Source organism: Scyliorhinus torazame, chromosome 1, assembly GCF_047496885.1.
Source record: "Scyliorhinus torazame isolate Kashiwa2021f chromosome 1, sScyTor2.1, whole genome shotgun sequence".
NCBI classification, from domain to species: Eukaryota; Metazoa; Chordata; class Chondrichthyes; order Carcharhiniformes; family Scyliorhinidae; genus Scyliorhinus; species Scyliorhinus torazame.
Window position 1 is genome coordinate 59,151,249 of NC_092707.1, and position 22,195 is coordinate 59,173,443.

Consider the following 22,195-nt stretch of genomic DNA (forward strand, 5'->3'; position numbering starts at 1 on the left):
AGACACACAGCATGCTGAACGAAATGAAACCAATTCTTTGAGCGGAGAAGGCAATATAAATTGCTAAATTGATTTCCATGCTATCAGTCATAAACAGGAATGAGAAAATTAAGTGGAGAATCTGGGTTTTAAAGCAATAGAACACAATGTTCGTCATTAGTGACCCTGGTTCCACCTTACAGTATTTATTTCCCAGTGCCAATTTGTTTAAAATATCAGAGATAAACAGAAAGGTAACTGAGGCAGTGAATTTGGTTTCCTCCACTGTATGTAATCTTTTGTAATAAAAAGTATATTCTACAACATTTCAAAGATCACATTTATTTTTGGTGAATATATTTCTGAATTCTGATGTTTTATAATTTATAAATTACAAGTGATTTTCCCATCTTTTGGTAAATTAAAAATTCTTCTGGTCTGCTTGAAGTCCTCTTTTCTGCTCGATACATTTTTATTCTTTTGTGTATATATGTATATTCAATGCACCATAGGACCTCATGTAGTGTGAAGAGTTGCTTTGTAACTTGGGACCCCAATGCCAATCACCCTCCTGACCCTAGCAGAAGCACAGAAATGAGATGAGTACAATTAACTAAAGTACTTAATCTATATTTTAAAAATTGCAGTGTTGATTTTTTTGGTGGGAAATTAAAAAATGGTAACTACATGTTAAACACAGTTCTGGTGCAGGGACCAATGTTCCCTGCAATTTTGTACCGTGCAGTCCCTTCAAGATTGACAATCGGCCACGCATGTGTGCATCCTACAGGTTGCTCATGCGGGGCCCATTTCTTCCCTGTGATTGTTGCATGGCCACATATCCCTGAAACGGGAACATTGGCAGGGACAAGGTTTGAACTGAGTAACGATTTCTAGTGTAATGTTATTATGACCAAAGAGAAAAGACCCAGCTAATACAAATTTGCATTATATAAATGCTCAATGAAGTCACCTTCACTTGATATTACAGAATATATACATTACCAGCTAGAAATAGCTAGTGATAGGAAAAGGTTAGGAAACAATGTGTTTGCAGCCAGTTATCAATGAATGAAGAATGCAAAGATAAATTAAAAGGTGCATAACAAAATAGAATATGGTGCATCATCTTTTATTTCTATATATTGGGCCTGCATATTATATCCTTGAACATGATGGATATCAGTACTAGAATATGGAACAGATTTTTCACTTGGGTCATAACTGCTGCACGGAAACCCAACCCTGAAATAGCACCAAAAGGTGCTGTTCCAATGAGGCACTGATATTTAAATTTTGCACTATTGGAAAACTTTTATGCTGTGCGTACCCAAAGAAATTATCTTGCTGCTGCCCAAATTTATCAGTGATGGGAGACATTCATTCCATCAGGTTCGCAATGCACCAGGAGTGTCAGGATTTTCTTGTGCATTCCAAAAAACCTGACAAACTGTGTGGAGAAAAGTAAAATGAAGCAGTGGCCAGAACCCTATTGGAGAATAAATCTGGAAAACGAGTTATTGTTGTCTCAGTCTCGTGCTTGTGAGTGATGGTGAGTAGCAGCAGCACTGGTGACAGTTTAGCTGGAGGTTACTGGTCTAATTTGTGGAAATTGAGGAATGGATGAAAGAGCACAGGAGAAACAGGAGAAGACCATAAGCCTGTCCAAGCTGTTCACATTTTTATTCTTGTACTCCAATCCCCTTGCAATAAAGATTTTCTAATTGTTTGCTGTACCTGCATTCTAGCTTTGTATTCCTTGTACAAGTACACCCAGGTCTCTTCGAACATCAACACTAAATCTCACACCTTTTCTATTCTACAATCACAGTGAATAACCTCAAACTCCCTCATTATACTCCATTTTCCACCTTATTGCCCGCTCACCCCAAAGAAAAGAATATACTACAAAATTAAAAATAAACATGGTCACAAATGCTTTCTCTAAAATCTTTCACCAGGTATTAAAACAGCTCAATAGTTAATGTAAATACACTGTGGTGGAGTAGCCTAGTTCCATGTGATATGATTACCAAATTGCTGTAGCATGATGATAATTTGACGCATGGTGCTGCAGTACTGCAACTGTTGTCTGAGATTTAGGACAAGGATACTTCAATACAATTATAGCAGGCATCAACATTGCTGCAATATTTTAATAAAATAAATCTGCAAGTGGTGGTGGCTTACTTTAAACTCTAGCCCCTTTGTAAAGAATAAAGTTCAAAAGTTTAAAATCCTGTTTGCCGAACTATCAGAGCACTTTGGGCAGCACGGTAGCATAGTGGTTAGCACAATTGCTTCACAGCTCCAGGGTCCCAGGTTCGATTCCCTGCTGAGTCCCTGTCTGTGCGGAGTCTGCACGTTCTCCCCGTGTGTGCGTGTGGGTTTCCTCCGGGTGCTCCGGTTTCCTCCCACAGTCCAAAGATGTGCTGGTTAGGTGGATTGGCCATGCTAACATAGGGCGAAATTCTCCGTTATCGGCGGAAAGTCCGCCGATCGGCGCAAATCCCACTTGCGTCACGTCATAAAAATGGGCCGATAGTCTCCGGCCCGAAATGGGCTAGCAGCGACGTGACTGGATCCGCGCTTGCGCAATGGTTCACGCCGTGCAGCGTCATACGCGCTGCACGGCGTGACGGCTCATAAGGCCGCGCAGCTCCCCCCCACCCGACCGGAACACCCGACCGCAACACCCGACTGGATGGCTAGCCGTCGCTCAGCCCCGAGGTTCGAGTCACGCGATGTGGAGGCGCTCCTGGACGCGGTGGAGCAGAGGAGGGACGCCCTGTATCCCGGGCACGGCCGCAGAGTTGCCCCACGCCACAGCCGGCGTCTGTGGAGGGAAGTGGCAGAGGCCGTCACCGCTGTGGCCCTAACACCACGGACAGGCACCCAGTGCCACAAGAAGGTGAACGACCTCGTCAGAGCAGGCAGGGTGAGCCTCCCCATATCCCCCCTCCCCCATATCCCCCCCTCCCCCATATCCCCCCCCTCCCCATAATCCCCCCCCTCCCCCATACCCCCCCTCCCCCCCCTATCCCCCCCCTCCCCCCTCTCCATCCCCCATATCCCCCCCTCCATCCCCCATATCCCCCCCTCCATCCCCCATATCCCCCCCTCCATCCCCCATATCCCCCCTCCATCCCCCATATCCCCCCCTCCCCCCATATCCCCCCCTCCCCCATATCCCCAAGTGAATCCAGCCCTAACCTTAACCTCTGCAATACACGCGCAACCGATGGCGTGCATTCATATACCTGTCTAACACTGTTGCCTTTTACCCCTGCCACCACACCCCCCCCCCCCACAGGAGAAGCGCGCACACAACAACAGTGAGCATGTGAGGACTGGAGGAGGGCCCGCTGATGAGAGGCCACTGACCGTACACGAGGAAAGGGCCCTGGAACTGGCTGGCGGACCTGAGGACCGGGAGGTTGCTGATGCAGAGGTCGGGGCCCCACGAGCAAGTGAGCCACCAACAGCCCGTCCCCATATCCCCCCTCCCCTATATCCCTCTCCCCCGTATCACCTGATCACTGCCTGATGTCTAACCATGCATGCTTCATTGTGTATCGCAGGACCAAACGTCCAGGCACCCATCCCCGCAGATGCACACCGCCCGCAGGATGCCCCTCGGAGACCACAGGAGACGGAGAGACCCGCACTCTCCAGCATGCGACGCCCGCAGGATGCCCCTCGGAGACGGAGAGACCCGGACCCTCCAGCATGCGACGCCCGCAGGATGCCCCTCGCACACCACGGGAGACGGAGAGACCCGGACCCTCCAGCATGCGACGCCCGCAGGATGCCCCTCGGAGACCACGGGAGACGGAGAGACCCGGACCCTCCAGCATGCGACGCCCGCAGGATGCCCCTCGCACACCACGGGAGACGGAGAGACCTGGAGCAACAGGGAGACGACACCCCCGTCACGTGCGGGAGCGACCACCTAGCGATGAGGGGGGCAGCCACAGGCCCCCATCACATCCGAGCCGGGACACCCCTACCCGGGACAGCACTACCCGGGACAGCACTACCCGGGACAGCACTACCCGGGACAGCACTACCCGGGACGACGAAATACCGGACAGTGACTCAGAGTGGATGGGTGGAGACGAACCCCCACCCCAAAGTGCCATGGACTCAGAGTGGGACGAAGAGCACGACACAACGCCACTGCTGTCACCAACATCCTCCACCATCGCAGAAACACTCACCACGGTTGGGCACTTTAGTGATGAGGCGTCTGGTACACTCACTGGTGCGCACAACACAGCCGTCCCGGTACAGCAGGTGGAGGTAGGAGCAGCAGAGGGACCGGGCGGTCGGAGGGCAGCCCAGGCCAAGCGAACATCTGCCGCCCAGATGGATCCCGGGTTCCTGCAGTTACCACACCCACACATAGATCCGATGCAACCACCGACACGGAGACGAGCGAATAGGGTGACGGGTGGCTTGCGGCGGCTGCGGTCGCAGGTGGAGGAGTCCACCCGCGTCCAGGAGCTGGGAGTGGTCCCGGTCATGCGTGCCACCCAGGCTGACACCGCACGGGTGGCGTCCGCGGTGGAGGCAATGGGTGCGACGGTGTCAGACATGGGGAACGGTTTGCGAGGCCTGGGGCCTTCCGTGCAGTCGGCGTCTGTGGCCCAGGAAATGGCTGCCCTCTCACAGGAGGCAATGAGCCAGTGCCAGCGCCAGATGCGCTCAACGCCATAGCCCAGTCTCAGCAGGCCATGGCCCAGTCTCAGCAGGCCATGGCCCAGTCTCTGCAGGCCATGGCCCAGTCTCAGCTGGCCATCGCTGAGGGCATCGGCGCCAGTGGCCATGTGCGAGCCGGCGTCGCACTGTCACAGACAGGGTTCGACAACCCCCTGGGCTCCATGGCTGCAAACCTGCAGACCCCTGTCGATACCAGCACGGGCCTCCAGGACTGGCAGCGCCAGATGTCGGGGGCGCGTCGGATGGCCAGTCCGTTCGCATCCCCCACCCATGTAGAGGCCTGGGGGCCATCGGGCACCCCGAGGGAGGAGGAGGTGGTGTGGTCCGTCCCGGCTCCCTCTGTAGGGGAGGTCCCGGTACACCGCGACACCTCGGACTCCCCCCCCTTCCGTCCCAGGTGCATCGGGTGGGCAACGGGCAGGACAGGCTGGCAGCTCGCCATCCCAGTCGCCCGGGCCGCAGCCTGGCGCATCTAGGCCAGGACGCCCCAGGAAACGGCCGCCAAAGGGATCCAGTGTCAGAGGGCAGGAATCACAGGAGTCCACCTCCAGTTCTGCTGTACCGTCTGGGGAACCACGTAGACGTAGTCAAAGGGCCCGTAAGGCCAAACAATTAGACACTGAGTAAGTTGGCACGGGTGCAGGGCACAGATGAGTTTTAGGGGCTAGGGCACGTGCATGAACTCCTTTGGTTATTAAAGTCAATGTTACACCTACCGAAGCTGCCTTTGTGCTCTGTCCAAAGTGTGCGGGCGTGTCATGTACGTTGAGTGCAAGTGTGTGTGTGACGGGTGGTCTTACCTCAGCCCCAGGTGAGTCTGCCCCCTTCCCCCTGGGCCGCCATCAACATCCCCCGGGCAGAGGACGGGACCGTGCGCTGCAGTGTCACAGCCGCATGCAGGGATGGTCCGGGTGGATGGTGGTACTGTGGCCATGGGTCAGACATAGTCCAACGATGTAGAGCCAGGAGCTCATCGGAGGCGGGTTGTCATCATCCTCCATGGCCTGCGATAGACACGCGTCCACCCGCAACTGGGTGAGCCCGGCCCGTTGTGCCGCCGGTGGATCGGCAATTGGGGGGGGGGGGGGGGGGGGGGGGGGGGGGGGTGGTGTGCATGCGGGTGGGGTGTGTGGGGTTGGGGAGGGGGGTGCTGGGTGGGTGGATGGGTGTGGGGTGTGGGTGGTCGGCTGTTGTCATGGTGTGCGGTCTGTGGCCATACTACCCGATTCCCACGCCCATCTAGTCAGTGAAGCGGGCGTCTATCAGTCTGTCCCGTGCCCGCTGGGCCAGCCGGTAACGGTGGACAGCCGCCTGTGTCTACCCCGTCTGCCCTGACCATTGCCCCCATCCCCCTCATCTGGGAGGACTGGGCCTCTTCCTGCTGCTCCTCCACTCCGCCCTCCTCTGCCTGCGGCACATCGCCCCTCTGCTGGGCTATGTTGTGCAGGACACAGCACACCACAATGATGCGGCCGACCCTATCTGACCGATACTGGAGGGCGCCCCCAGAGAGGTCCAGGCACCTGAAACGCATCTTCAGCACGCCAAAGCACCTCTCGATCACTCCCCTTGTCGCTACATGGGCATCATTGTAGCGGTTCTCCGCCTCATTGCGTGGCCTCCGTATAGGCGTCATCAGCCACGATCGCAATGGGTAGCCCCTTTCGCCCAGCAACCAGCCCCTCAGCCGGGAATGGCGTCCCTCGTACATGCCGGGGATGGATGACCGCGACAACATGAATGAGTCATGTACACTGCCTGGGTGACGGGCGCAGACGTGCAGGATCATCATGCGGTGGTCGCAGACCACCTGTACGTTCATTGAATAGGTCCCCTTCCTATTAGTGAACACGGCCCTGTTCTCTGCAGGTGGCCGCACGGCGACGTGCATCCCATCGATCGCGCCCTGGACGATGGGGAACCCGGCAACGGCAGAGAAGCCCACGGCCCGGGCATCTTGGCTGGCCCGGTCCACGGGGAAGCGGATGTAGCGGTGCGCCATGGCATAAAGGGCATCTGTCACTGCCCGGATGCACCGATGTCTGCGATATGCCGGACAGGTCCCCACTCGGTGCCTGGAATGACCCCGTTGCATAAAAGTTCAGGGCCACCGTAACCTTGACGGACACGGGGAGAGGGTGTCCCCCGCCAGTGCCACGCGGTGACAGGTGTGCCAGCAGGTGGCAGATGTGTGCCACGGTTTCCCGGCTCATCCGGAGTCTCCTCCTGCATTCCCGGTCCGTGAGGTCCTGTTATGACTGCCGGGGCCGGTACACACGGGGCGCCCTCGGGTGCCTCCGTTGCCGTGGGGCCGCGACGTCCTCCTCCCCCTCCTCGTCCTGTCGGTCAGGTGTCCCTCCAGCCTGGGCGGCTGCCGCCTGCCCCTCTGCGGCAGCCTGCGCCGCCTCTCTGGCACGCTCCTCCTCCTCCTCCTCCTCATCCAGGGCAACATAGACATGAGCGGCTGCCACCTCGGCGGCCAACATCGCTGGATGGTCTGAAAACATGACGGCCTGGTTGGGGGGGGGCGGGGGGGGGGGGGGGGGGGGAGAGAAGGGGAACGACGACATGTCATCATTGCCCATATCCCCTCCTCCCCCTAGCCAGGTGGCATGGACCGCATGGGTCCAACTGTTGGAGGCTGGCACCTGGCCAGGTGGACCAACTCATTTGCCCTCCCATCACCCACCCCGGCACGGACCCCCTCCCCAACCCCCAACCTCCACCCCAGCACGGACCCCCCCCCTCAACCTCCACCCCAGCACGGAACCCCTCCCCAACCTCCACCCCAGCACGGACCCCCTCCCCAACCTCCACCCCAGCACGGACCCCCCCCAACCTCCACCCCGGCACGGACCCCCTCCCCAACACCCAACCTCCACCCCAGCACGGACCCCCTCCCCAACCTCCACCCCAGCACGGACCCACCCCAACCCCCAACCTCCACCCCAGCACGGACCCCCCCCAACCCCCAACCTCCACCCCAGCACGGACCCCCCCCCCCAACCTCCACCCCGGCACGGACCCCCTCCCCAACCTCCACCCCAGCACGGACCCCCCCCCCCAACCTCCACCCCGGCACGGACCCCCTCCCCAACCCCCAACCTCCACCCCAGCACGGACCCCCCCCCCCCCCCAACCTCCACCCCAGCACGGACCCCCCCCCCAACCTCCACCCCGGCACGGACCCCCTCCCCAACCTCCACCCCAGCACGGACCCCCCTCCCCAGCCTCCACCCCAGCACGGACCCCTTCCAACCCCCAACCTCCACCCCAGCACAGACACCCCCCCCAACCTCCACCCCGGCACGGACCCCCCCCCAACCTCCACCCCGGCACGGACCCCCTCCCCAACCCCCAACCTCCACCCCGGCACGGACCCCCTCCCGACACTCCCCCGGAGCCCAGCCTACTCTAACCACCCCCCCCCCACCCCCACCCCCCCCGCCGCGCGCACACACACAAGCCGAGACACACCTCTCCTCACGCAATCAGTCTGCGGCCACGCCATTTCCTGCCCAGAGCCAACCCCCCAGGCCGTCACTCACCTCCTCGCTGGTCGGCGTGAGCCTGGAGCACCGGGTCACGCCGATGAAAAGGAGGTTTGATTCACGTCGACGTGAACGGTCATCACGTCGACGGGACTTCGGCCCATCCGGAAGGGAGAATATCGGCAGGCCGAAAATTGGCTGCCTTGCGCAGACCCGTGACATTCTCCGCGGCAGCGGCGCCATTAACGCCCCGCCGACTTTTCTCCCTTCGGAGACTTCGGCGGGGGCGGGATTCACGGCGGCCAACGGCCATTCTCCGACCCGGCGGGGGGTCGGAGGATGACGCCCATAGTGTCCAAAATTGCCCTTAGTGTTGGGTGGGGTTACTGGGTAATGGGGATAGGGTGGAGGTGTGGGTTTAGGTAGGGTGCTCTTTCCAGGAGCCGGTGCAGGCATCGATGGGCAGAATGGCCTCCTTCTGCACTGTAAATTCTATGAAATTCTATAAGGATATAGTTCAATATATAGCTGGAATGGGATTTATGAAAAAAAGTTACTTAATGGTAGAATATCAGCATTGTATAGCAGAGGAACTTTGGGTATGATTGAAAGGAAAACATGTCCAACAAAACTATGAAAACTAAATGACTGCTCAGTAGTTGTCTATATTTTACAAGCAAGGTTGCCAGGCAAATATTTGGAATGCACTCTGGTTGCTTATTTATTTTTTCACATCGCGAACATTTCTTGATCTAGTTTTGCCAATTCAAAGAGAAGAGATCCATCAGTACATAAACCTCAATTTAATTAACTCAAACAGAATGTGAAAGGGGGAAATCCCTAATTTTAAAAAAAGGAAATTAATCAAACCGTTGATCCTCTTTCTGGATCCCTGAATTGCTTTCCAAGCTACTCTGCATCCACACAATTAACACTTCATATTCAAATCGGGTGTTATAGATCTCATCCTTTATTCCTATTATCTGCCTATCAGTTGGGATTCCATAAGACCATAAGACATAGGAGCGGAAGTAAGGCCATTCGGCCCATCGAGTCCACTCCGCCATTCAATCATGGCTGATTTCAACTCCATTTACCCGCTCTCTCTCCATAGCCCTTAATTCCTCGAGAAATCAAGAATTTATCAACTTCGGTCTTAAAGACACTCAACGTCCCGGCCTCCACCGCCCTCTGTGGCAATGAATTCCACAGACCCACCACTCTCTGGCTGAAGAAATTTCTCCTCATCTCTGTTCTAAAGTGACTCCCTTTTATTCTAAGGCTGTGCCCCCAGGTCCTAGTCTCCCCTGCTAATGGAAACAACTTCCCTACATCCACCCTATCTAAGCCATTCATTATCTTGTAAGTTTCTATTAGATCTCCCCTCAACCTCCTAAACTCCAATGAATATAATCCCAGGATCCTCAGACGTTCATCGTATGTTAGGGATCATCCGTGTGAATCTCCGCTGGACCCGCTCCAGTGCCAGTATGTCCTTCCTGAGGTGTGGGGCCCAAAATTGCTCACAGTATTCTAAATGGGGCCTAACTAATGCTTTATAAAGCTTCAGAAGTACATCCCTGCTTTTATATTCCAAGCCTCTTGAGATGAATGACAACATTGCATTTGCTTTCTTAATTACGGACTCAACCTGCAAGTTTACCTTTAGAGAATCCTGGACTAGGACTCCCAAGTCCCTTTGCACTTCAGCAGTATGAATTTTGTCACCGTTTAGAAAATAGTCCATGCCTCTATTTTTTTTTTCCAAAGTGCAAGACCTCGCACTTGCCCACGTTGAATTTCATCAGCCATTTCTTGGACCACTCTCCTAAACTGTCTAAATCTTTCTGCAGCCTCCCCACCTCCTCCATACTACCTGCCCCATCACCTATCTTTGTATCATCGGCAAACTTAGCCAGAATGCCCTCAGTCCCGTCCTCTAGATCGTTAATATATAAAGAGAACAGCTGTGGCCCCAACACTGAACCCTGCGGGACACCACTCGTCACCAGTTGCCATTCCGAAAAAGAACCTTTTATCCCAACTCTCTGCCTTCTGCCCGACAGCCAATCGTCAATCCATGTTAGTACCTTGCCTCGAATACCATGGGCCCTTATTTTACTCAGCAGTCTCCCGTGAGGCACCTTATCAAAGGCCTTTTGGAAGTCAAGATAGATAACATCCATTGGCTCTCCTTGGTCTAACCTATTTGTTATCTCTTCAAAGAACTCTAGCAGGTTTGTCAGGCACGACCTCCCCTTACTAAATCCATGCTGACTTGTCCTAATCTGACCCTGCACTTCCAAGAATTTAGAAATCTCATCCTTAACAATGGATTCTAGAATCTTGCCAACAATCGAGGTTAGGCTAATTGGCCTATAATTTTCCATCTTTTTCCTTGTTCCCTTCTTGAACAGGGGGGTTACAACAGCGATTTTCCAATCCTCTGGGACTTTCCCGGATTCCAGTGACTTTTGAAAGATCATAACTAACGCCTCCACTATTTCTTCAGCTATCTCCTTTAGAACTCTAGGATGTAGTCCATCTGGGCCCGGAGATTTATCAATTTTTAGATCTCTTAGTTTCTCTAGCACTTTCTCCTTTGTGATGGCTACCATATTCAACTCTGCCCCCTGACTCTCCGGAATTGGTGGGATACTACTCATGTCTTCTACTGTGAAGACTGACGCAAAGTACTTATTTAGTTCCTCAGCTATTTCCTTGTCTCCCATCACAAAATTACCAGCGTCATTTTGGAGCGGCCCAATGTCAACTTTTGCCTCCCGTTTGTTTTTAATGTATTTAAAGAAACTTTTACTATCATTCCTAATGTTACTGGCTAGCCTACCTTCATATTTGATCCTCTCTTTCCTTATTTCTCTCTTTGTTATCCTCTGTTTTTGTAGCCTTCCCAATCTTCTGACTTCCCACTACTCGTTGCCACATATTAGGCTTTCTCTTTTGCTTTGATGCATTCCCTAACTTCCTTTGTCAGCCATGGCTGCCTAATCCCCCCTCTGATAACCTTTCTTTTCTTTGGGATGAACCTCTGCACTGTGTCCTCAATTACTCCCAGAAACTCCTGCCATTGCTGTTCTACTGTCTTTCCCACTAGGCTCTGCTCCCAGTCGATTTTCGTCAGTTCCTCCCTCATGCCCCTGTAGTTACCTTTATTTAACTGTAACACCTTTACATCTGATTCTACCTTCTTTCTTTCAAATTGGAGATTGAATTCTACCATATTATGATCACTGCCTCCTAAGTGCTCCCTTACTTCAATGCCAAATCAGCAATTATTCCCAAATGGCATTTAGCAAAAATAGGTGCATAAAAATGTTCTATTTGTTCACTAACATTTTTAATGCAATCAATAATTTGATCAATTTTTAGCAGACATTTCAGCCCTTCAGTGTCTGAATTCTAACTGCTTTAGTTATGTACAGTCAAATGTCAAAAGGTACTCATTATGTTGCACGATTATCCTTGAGGAAGCACACTAGCACGACAACTGGTGCATTTCATGTTGATTTGTAAAAATAGTCATAGATGTACATTTTGGTCCAATAATTTGACCTACATTACAACTGTTTTCAGAAGATGTTGTAATTTTTGCGTCTGATTAATGTACATATTTTCATAGCAAAGGATTGGTGAAGCATATCAAAAAAATTAAAATGGTATAAAATATACAAGATGCAACAACTGTCCTATTAGCAGGATCTACAGATTTCACGAAGATAAAAGTACTCAATGAGGACGGGAAATTGACCAAAAAACTTTATAGCAAAGCTATTATTTATTTATTTTTAAAAAATGTTTTATTGGTCGTTTATATGCTTGGAATCTAGTGTAGAAGGACCAGATAAAGTGCAGATTTCTTTTTTAAAACATTTATAGTCCCCAATTTTTTTTTTTCACTTAAGGAGCAATTTAGCGTGGACAATTCACCTACCCTACACATCTTTTTGGGTTCTGGGGGTGAGACCCACACAGGCACGGGGAGAATGTGCAAACTCCACATGAACAGTGACCCGGGACCAGGATCGAACCAGGGTCCTTGGCGTTGTGAGGCAGCAGTGCTAACCACTGCGCCACCCAGCAAAGCTATTAGTATACATTGATGAATGTAGGAAATATTTATATAGATTGTATTATATATTGTTCCAATAATATTTTTCAAAATCTTGGTTTAACATACAGGCAGGTGGTGTGTCTGCAAAAGATGCAGTTAAGAGGTCATGATTAATTTAAACCATTTACTTGTTGACAAAGAGGTGCCGAGTGGAACTTGGTTATGATTGCTGGAGATTTCTGGAAAGTAGATAACTTGAGGCAGGTCAGGTCATGACATCGGAGTGGGATAGAAATGATGTAATTAATGGGAGGAGCCAGGCCTGCAGTTTTATATAGGTTTTGCAGTCTGCTAGGAGTTAAGTTGAGCAGCAGTTTTGCCAAATGATGTCAGGTTGAGCAGGAGTCTGAAAACGGCAGAAGGATCTTCAGGGTGTCCCTGAAAGACTTTCTCTCTCTCAGCATTCTTTTCATGAAATCTCTACACAAGAATACAGCAAGGTTTCCTGTGTTTCCTAACTTTATTTACCAGTGGCTTTTGATCTGTAATGGGCTTTGCTTAATTGGAGATAGAGAAGGCATAGTTAAAAGGTATCCGTTTATTTTAAGAATTGTTTAACTGTTAATTTAAAAGCTATTTTCTGTGACTTTAATGAGGTTACCCCTGTGCTAATAATAAAATTTGTTTTAATATAAAAGATCCCTATTCGTCAATGGAATCACTCCTGGGGTGAAGTATTCTTTCATCACTATTATAAATTGAAAAATTGTTGGGGTCTCATTCAGTTTCCCAATATAAATTGGAGTCTGGTCTGGAAACAAAATAGGTTTGATAAACTGGTTCAACGTTTGAGATGTAGGAATGTAAAGATTTACAGTATAATTTCGGATTTTCTGCAAGCAAACGAGAACAGCAGAGTTATGTTTCAACTTCACTTCTTTTTTGACTGTTCTTGCTCAGTCAGGTTACTAGAGATGAAACAGCTGATCTATCTGCTCAACATCCCCTGCAATATCCGATCAAAAGTGTACACTCACTATTAACTATACTCTCCAGTTATAGAGATTAGGGGCTGGTTTAGCACAGTGGGCTAAACAGCTGGCTTGTAATGCAGAATAATGCCAGCAGCGCGGGTTCAATTCCCGTACTGGCCTCCCCGAACAGGCGCCGGAATATGGCGACTAGGGGCTTTTCACAGTAACTTCATTGAAGCCTACTTGTGACAATAAGTAATTATTATTATAATGCTAAAGCTTACGTGCACCAGTTTGATCTGATCGGAGGTCAGATTTTATAATCAATGGCAAATTTGCTTGTTTAGATGGTCTTCTGTACAGGTGAGCACAGCACTTGTGAATATCGGCAGGACAAGCAGTGAAGTTAAGCAGAAGCCTCTCAATTTTAGAATCAGCAATTCTACTGAAGGTAGTGCTTTGGAGGCTGCCAATTAACAGAGGTGAGCACAAGCTGCCTTCAGTTGCCACTTCAGCAGCTGGGAAGCTGATGATGAGCATGAGGAAACAACATTAAATCAGTTTTGCTAGACCCAGCAGAGAGATGAGCTTTTCTATTAGGTGACCTTGGATGCACCTATAGGGCAAAAGAATATGCGTTGTTGAAGTCCCTTAATTATACACAAATTCCTTACACCTTCATCACAAATGATTGTGTGTAAAGATCTTACACCTTCATTACAAATGGTTGTGTGTTCAGATCTTATTTTACTTTGAATACTTCTTTAACATTTAGAGTACTCTATTATTTATTTTTCCAATTAAGGGGCAATTTAGAAAGGTCAATCACCCACCCTGCACATCTTTGGGTTGTAGGGGTGAGACCCACGCAGACACAGGGAGAATGTGCAAACTCCATACAGATAATGGCCCGGGACCGGGATCGAACCAGGTTTCTCGGCGCCATGAGGCAGCAATGCTAAACACTGCGCCATTGTGCCGACTTTGCTGTCAATAGTTGGACATAGTCCTATCTAGAAATTATAATTATTGATTAATAGCTTCAATGCAACACTCTTCGGTGATAAATTGCAGTCATCTAATATCATGAACCATTTGAGTACGGCAGTTCATGGAATGGATTAAAGATTCCAGGTTCAGCAGCAGCTTTTAAGTTACTCAAATCATTTTCATGCGAAATGTGATTTAAAATCATAAATCCATAGAAAGTGCAGTGAATCTCTGCTTTTTTAAAATTTTGAATTAGAGTTGAAATTGACTGTTGGAAGGTCAATAAACCTGAGTCTGTCTATTTCTTGTAATAAAACTCAAATAAATATCTCAGTACCTAAATCCCTTTTAAAAACAAATTCAGTGCTTTACAATTTAAACTACCAGTTTGAACTGATTTAAAAAGCAACTCGTCACTTCAAAATATGAACAGATTCATGGTACTATGTATATAGCCCCTGGAGTTTCATTGTTGTGAAGTTAGCGGTTTCTCTGGTATACAAGACTTTTAACACTTTCCGTACATCTTAGGGACTATTTTATAACGTGCGTCTCCGTCAGGTTGGAAATTTGAGCATATTTTAAATGACATTTCCAGCCATTATTCAGATAATAAAGCAGCATGTGGCTGAATTTTCACAATGGACAAGGCTTTATCAACAATGAAAGAATCAGAATGTTACCCTTTTAGTTCCATCATCAACCAAATGTAGCTCACAAACAATGTGGGGCAGCACGGTAGCCTTGTGGATAGCACAATTGCTTCACAGCTCCAGGGTCCCAGGTTCGATTCTGGCTTGGGTCACTGTCTGTGCGGAGTCTGCACATCCTCCCAGTGTGTGCGTGGGTTTCCTCCGGGTGCTCCGGTTTCCTCCCACAGTCCAAAGATGTGCGGGTTAGGCGGATTGGCCATGATAAATTGCCCTTTAGTGTCCAAAATTGCCCTTAGTGTTGGGTGGGGTTGCTGGGTTATGGGGATAGGGTGGCGGTGTTGACCTTGGGTAGGGTGCTCTTTCCAAGAGCCGGTGCAGACTCGATGGGCTGAATGGCCTCCTTCTGCTCTGTAAATTCTATGATGTGGAAGAAAGAATATATTTCCTCTCCATTACCTCAACCCAAAGCAGGACAATTCTCGCCAATCTCTGCAGTATTAGTGTCTAACACTTAAATTTTGCACATCATCTGTGTGTGTGTCTCAGAATTGACTTCTGATGTCTCAAACACACTTCCCTTAGGACTCCTTTATGGCCATCAGGGAGATCATCACCTTGTCAACAGAATTTAAACATCCCAGAGGTGAAAGTAAAGGACAGCGTTCTAGCCACTGGATCAGACTTGCCTCTCCAAATCAAGTAATCATTTCAATTTAGTATGCATGTTAATCTTCATCAGTCACCCAGCAAATGGAATTTTTTTTATCCCAAGTAATTTAGAACAGTCCGAAGAAATGCAGTTGATGCTTTGTCTATTAATTCCATCACAGACCCAGACACATAGATAGTTTGGAATGGGATTGAAGATGATATGGATAAATACAGTGTGAGATCATGTACTTGATGGAACACAATGGCTCCACTTATGCTTTGACCATGGAAATGTCATAAAAGCAACTGGCCAGGTTTCAAAATTGAACTTTAAATGTAGACATATCTCATGCAGTTTTGTTTCACTGTGCTGGTTAAATAAACTGTTTTCAGAACTTGCTGTGAGATGATTAAAAAGGTTGAAATTCACTTTAGATATAAGAGTATTTTGTGAATGTACTTTTCGAACTACTAGATCCCATAACAACTTAAATAGGCAGCTATGATAATAGCTGTATAAATCTGATCATTGAATTAGAGAATTTAGATCAACATATCCAACGAAGCATTCTGAACCTAAAACTCTGAATTATCAGATTAGATGTTTGAAATTTAATGATTCGATCCTCAAAATACTAACATTATCTGCAACTATGCAGGAATCCCAACAATTATTGTAAGTAACAATACTTAGAATTACTACTACTACTGTTTCTCCAAAACAAATTTAGCAGTGCTTTTTGTTTTTTGAAATTTGTCTCAAAGGTTCCTTGCATCACCCAGATTCTCCTCTTACTAAGAAAGTAAGAAAAAAGTCTAGTCATGAAGCAATACCTTGAAGTGTTATTGGGCAAGCTTTAAAAATGCAAGATAACAAGAAGCACAAGTTAGAAATATGTAAGAAAAATGCAAATTACAATCCAGGAAGTTACAAAATTCCGCATTAAATGGTTTATTTCGTTAAAAAGCTGCCGGAAATAATTCACACAGAAGCAAGACACAGTAAAGGAAGGTTGCAGCCATAGTATGTACAAAAAAAATTATGGTTCGATTGGTTTTGGCTACTTATTGTAACGTGGATAGACTTTTTTCAGTCTTACCATCAAAGACAGACAGATTTAGCAAGGACAGCAAAATTAGGAGAAGGAGAGAGAAAGGAGCGAGATGAGGTTTTGTAAGTAGTGCAGAGACACAATGACACTTTACAAGCCACAGTGACTTGTTTGACAAGCTTGCGTTAGCACAGAAATACAAGTCAATGTTCATTAAAATAGATATCCATTTATGCATTAAAGCTTAACATTCTAGAGTCACATGTTTACAACATTTACAATGCAAGTTCACTTGATGTTTGGAAAGTCAGAGATGATCAGCTTTCTGCTTCACAACAAATGCAAATTTAATTGCTTCCTTATTTTTAAAAAATAATTTGAGGCCCTGAATCATTTTCTCAAAAACCAATAAAATGTCCATTTTGATGGACTTGGACATGGTCTAAGTATTCATTTTTAGTTAGGCTGAAACAACCATCATATAATGATTTGGGGAAAAGATACTTTCCGGAGTTATTTTAAAGTAAAATAGTTCTCAAAGGATTTATACGTATTTTCAACAGTGACCCACATAAGCTGATTATATATTTTACTGACCTGGAATTGAAAAAGGAACTTGAAAAGGTAATGTATTGACCCAATTTCAAATGTGATGGAATTATAGTATGCAGTTAAGTGTGACCTGATCTTGCTATATTGCGAATGGAATCCTGCTCATAACATTGCATTTTCCACACAATTAGAATGCTACTGTTTTTCCTTCAGGAAATTCATTCTTGATAGAATTGCATCATATTAGCAAGTTTGGTCTACTTTTCTATGCTCTCCCACAAAATTTGAGAACATTATACAGCACCCCACACTCGACCTTTACTCCAATATAATTGGTTGTATTCTACCAAACATGCATAAGCATAAAGCAGAAGGAAAATCATCTCTCCTTTGGTAAATTTGGTGTTCTTAGTTTCATTTAATCTCAACAGAGCAAAATCTGGGTCACAGAATATGGAAGAGGAATTTGAGGATACTTATTCCTTACCAATTTAAAACATTTTATTGCACAAAGAGAAACAAGTCATTTCTGCATTGAAATTAAGTGCAAAAGTGCTTTGTGCATTTGCAAAATTCCTTATCTTATTCAAATAATTTAATCAAACACAAGTGATTGCAAGTTAATATATAATCTTGATACTGGTGTACTTTCACACAAGTGATTGGATTGCATTAATTGGAAAAAAGTTAAACAATTTCTACCTACATTAGAGTTCACCTCCAACAACATACTTATTTACAGAACATGCTGGAAATACACTGATCTGGTAGCATCTACGGAGATGGAAACAGGTTTAATGTTTCAAGACAGTGACCCTATATCAGAACAGATCTGATAAAGGGTCACTGACCTGAAATGTTAATTCTATTTCTCTCTCCTTTAGATGTTGTTAGACCTGATGAAGGGTCACTGACCTGAAATGTTAACTCTATTTCTCTCTCCTTTAGATTTTGTTAGACCTGATGAGTATTTCCTGTATTTTCTGTTTTTATTTCAGATTTCCTGCATTTGCAGTACTGTGCTCTTGTAATATATTTATTTACGTCTCTTTATTGTTTCAACATTAAAGTGTAAATACTAAATTAGCTTACGAAGGTCCGGTAGCAGAGATTGGCATTTCAGAAATAAGGCGAAGAACTTCATGAACTTCATTAAACAATGTTTAAATTACTTTTAGTCAAAAACTAAAACTATGGAAATATTTCAAACATTAAACCTAAATTTATAGTCTATTAATTTCCCATTTGGGGAGTTTAGTGGCAATGCTTCAAAGCTATCGCTGAAGGGGGAAAAAAAGCCCATATCCAATTACTATTTCATAATATCAGATTTTTATTTTTTTTAATTTAGAGTACCGAATTCATTTTTTCCAATTAAGGGGCAATTTAGTGTTGTCAATCCACCTACCCTGCATATCTTTGGGTTGTGGAGGCAAAACCCATGCAAACATGGGGAGAATGTGCAAACTCCTCACGGACAGTGACCCAGAGCCGGGATTGGACGTGGGACCTTGGCGTCGTGCTAACCACTGCCCTCATAATATCAGATTTTTAACAGAAGCCGAACATAAAATGGCCTGAAATACTGTACAACTATTGAATTGTACATTTTGGAAGTGGAAGTTGCACATTAAATGTAAGATTGAGATCAAGCTCTGCTTTCCAGCACATATTATGTAATTGAGTATTTTCACAGTAGTTCCATTTTTGGTGTCTATATGAAAAATGATGAGATTGTATTTCCCATAAAATGACCAGTTCTAAGATAATTTTGTCCTAATTTATGCAATGAAAGAATTCCCGTTAAATTATGATTCAAGATTTTTTTAAACCGCTAACAAAGGAAAAAGTAATATTGCCTCACCCCAGAAAACATTAATTGAACATTCCAAACTGTACCTAATAGTAAGCGCACAAGAAAACCCTCCTATTAAAAGAACAACGTTTTGTTTGAAAACAGTTTTGGTTCCATTAATATTTCTATTTCTAGTAAAATAAAATTATAGCTCCTCCATGTGTAGTGACTATGAAATTGATTTTATGTTTTAGTTCAAAATTAACATGGTAAAAAAGATTTATTCTGGTTACAATTAAATTATTTGATCAACAAATTTATTAAATAATTTTGAAATTACTGGGCTAAAGTATTATGCACAGTGAATATACTGTCCGTCAATTTTGCATAGTATATTGTGATGGAGGCAATTTATTAGAGTCACTATGGCACAGGAGGCGGCCATTGGGCCAATCTAGTCCATGTTGGTTCTCTGTAGAGAAATCTAATCAGTCCATTTAAATTTTTTTTTTTCTACCACTGAGTCATTCGTATATAACAGGCAAGTATATCTGCATTATTTACAAACTGATTTGGTTAACTACCACTGTGCTTGCACATCAACTGATGCCAAGATATATCTTTTGAAGTGCACAAACATAGCATTGTGAAACACAATTAGGAGCGCTTACCTCTTTTTCATTTCTAGTAGCTGATTATTGAGTGCAGATCGCTCTTCTTCGAGCTGAAGTAAAAAGTAAAATCTTAGTTACCAGGGTGCTGTGGACAACCTACATTTGTTGTCCAAATACTCGAGCTCCAATTAAATATTTAAAAATAAATCAACTACCAGTATTGTAATACTGATGCCATTAACATTATCCAATGCCTACATGTTTACCATCTTAATTACCATTACAAGTAGACTTCTGGTGGTGGTATGGAAAGAAGTCGCTCACTAAGCAACTCCCGCCAGGACCCTCATTTTAAAGTCCTTTTTGCCAGTTTTCAGAAAATCTCTCGCAGAAAAACCTTTTTGGTTATGTATACAGAACACCTGTGCCGTTACAATGCCACAAAAAGGCAGTAAACAACCCGCAGAAGGTAATTTGTTGACTGATTTGGTGGCATCATGCAGCTCTTCTGTGGAGAAAATGGCAGAGGCTGCATCGGCGACCTCCACGATGACAGTGCATGTGCTGGCAAAAGAACTCGACTTCCACTTGATGGAAGGGTCCGAGGTGCGGCGATTTTAGTTAATAAACCATGACAGATCCCAACAGCAGATGAGTGATGGTCAGTGGGTCTTTGGCAGGTAGTGCTGGTACTGGTACAAGTCTACATGCAAATTGGGACGATGTAACATTTGTTTGGCTGCTGAATAGGGCCCTTAAGGCCAGTGTACATATCAAAGCTTCAAGCTCAAGTTTTTAAAAAAACTGAGTAGGGGATACTAGGCAGGGGTGTCCTCTATCGCCACTCCGGTTTGCCTTGGCAAGTGGGCCTCTGACCACAGAGTTGAGATCTCGGGTAAATGGAGGGAGTTAAGGTGGTTGGGGGTAGGAAGAGGAGAAAGAACATAGGGTGTCCTTATATGCCGATGACCTGCATTTGTATATTATTGATCCGGTCTCCTCTATGGATGAAATAATGAGGCTACTCAGGAACAGTTTCTCCTTTGGGGTACAACTGAACCCAGAGAAGAGTGAATATCTTCCAGTTAATCCCCCTGGGAGGGAAGCCAATCCGGGGGTAATACCTTTTTGTCTTGCCAGAGGAAGCTTTCATTATCTGGTTATCCGGGTGGCTCATGATTGGCCATTGCTCCATAGATTGAATTACGCTGGTCCGGTAAGCAGGATGTGATCTGATTTTGCTGAAGTGGGTTAACCTCAGTGCCCTTGGTGGGCAGGATCCAGACCATAAAAATGAATATCCTCTCAAGGGCTTTATTTTATTTTCTGTGTCTCCCTATTTTTCTTCCTAAATCTTTTTTTGCTAGGATTAATAAGTTAATGACCTCCTTCATTTGGGTGAGGAAGACCCACCAAGAATCCATAACGCATTCCTTCAGAGGGTCTAGCATTATTGATCGGCCAACATCAAGAAGGTGCTGGAGTGGACTGGGGAGCCGAGCTTCTTATGGGGGCAGACGGAGGCAAGCTCCTGTAGGGGCTCTAGTTTAAAGGCTTTGGCAAAGACCTTGCTTCCCTTCTCTCAGGTGAGGTACTCTTCAAACCCGGTGGTGGTATCTACTTTAAGGATATGGAAACAATTTAGGCAACATTATAAATTGGGCTCCATGTCATTGCTGGCCAATATTTGCGACAACCACCTATTTGTACTGTCGAGTCTGGGTGTGATGTTCAAGGGAGGGAAGTGGCCTTGAGTGTCTTGGGGATTTGTTTGCGGAGGGACGATTTGGTAGATTGGAAGAGCTATTGACAAAGTTTTAACTACTCCACCTAGTTCCTCGGTCTGGTTGGGTGACCTTATGAAATTTTTACATCTGGAGAAGGTCAAGTGCACCGTCAGCATGTCGGTTGAGGGGTTCTACCGGAGGTGGCAGCCATTCATTTCCTACTTTAAAGAATTAGTCAACATGTGGCGGGCATCAGTTCTTAGTGTTGGGGAAAGGGTGTTTCGTTCTTGGGTGGGACGAATATTTTGTTGTGTTTTTCTAATATTGCATTATGTAACATCCTGTGTTGTCATAAGTGGAAAACGTTTAATTAAAATATTTTTTAAAATATTACCACTACAGGTATGAATTCCTGAATATTACATTGCTAAGTTAATAAGATAAATGCCATATATATTGTAAGCAGCAGCACAGGAGCAGGCACACACGATATTGCTATTTATTTCTGCATAGATTTATTCTGGCTTGTTAGGAAAATCATGCTCCAATGGAGACGGGATCAATGGAGGGTCTCAAAACTGGATTGTTATCTGAAAATAAAAAATATTCATGGGTATGGAGGAAAGGCAGGGGAGTGGCATAATTGAGGGTGTCAGCAGCAGCTGAAGTAGATATGGCGGTATGGAACCCTAGCAGTGAATTAAAGATTGTAATCAGGTTGAAAAAAATCTGCATTCAATTTTAACTTACACAATGTTGTGCGTTATCTGCATCTTTGCAGTTATCACATGGCAGATAAAATTTAATGCAGCGAAGTGATGGGAAGAATGTGGTTGAGAAAGTGATTTAAGAGGCACATGGAGGACTTCCAGTTGCAGCTATGCGGAGCTAAGCCGCACGAGTCGGCAGCTCCCGCTACCACG

At 46.5% G+C, this 22,195-nt stretch overlaps 1 protein-coding gene across 12 annotated transcripts in view; it reads right to left on the reverse strand.

Annotated features, from left to right (window-relative positions):
• Positions 1-22,195, reverse strand: part of clip1a (CAP-GLY domain containing linker protein 1a) — a 282,555-nt gene that overhangs the window by 18,257 nt on the left and 242,103 nt on the right. For 6 of the 12 annotated variants that reach the window (XM_072495435.1, XM_072495418.1, XM_072495375.1 and 3 more), the window contains 3 exons: positions 19,603-19,655; positions 16,598-16,627; positions 16,367-16,387 (listed from right to left, as the gene is read on the reverse strand). In XM_072495435.1, coding sequence (XP_072351536.1) covers positions 16,367-16,387; positions 16,598-16,627; positions 19,603-19,655 — 104 coding nt within the window. The remainder of the gene's footprint in view (positions 1-16,366; positions 16,388-16,597; positions 16,628-19,602; positions 19,656-22,195) is intronic. The other 6 variants (XM_072495399.1, XM_072495461.1, XM_072495469.1 and 3 more) reach the window with 2 other exon arrangements.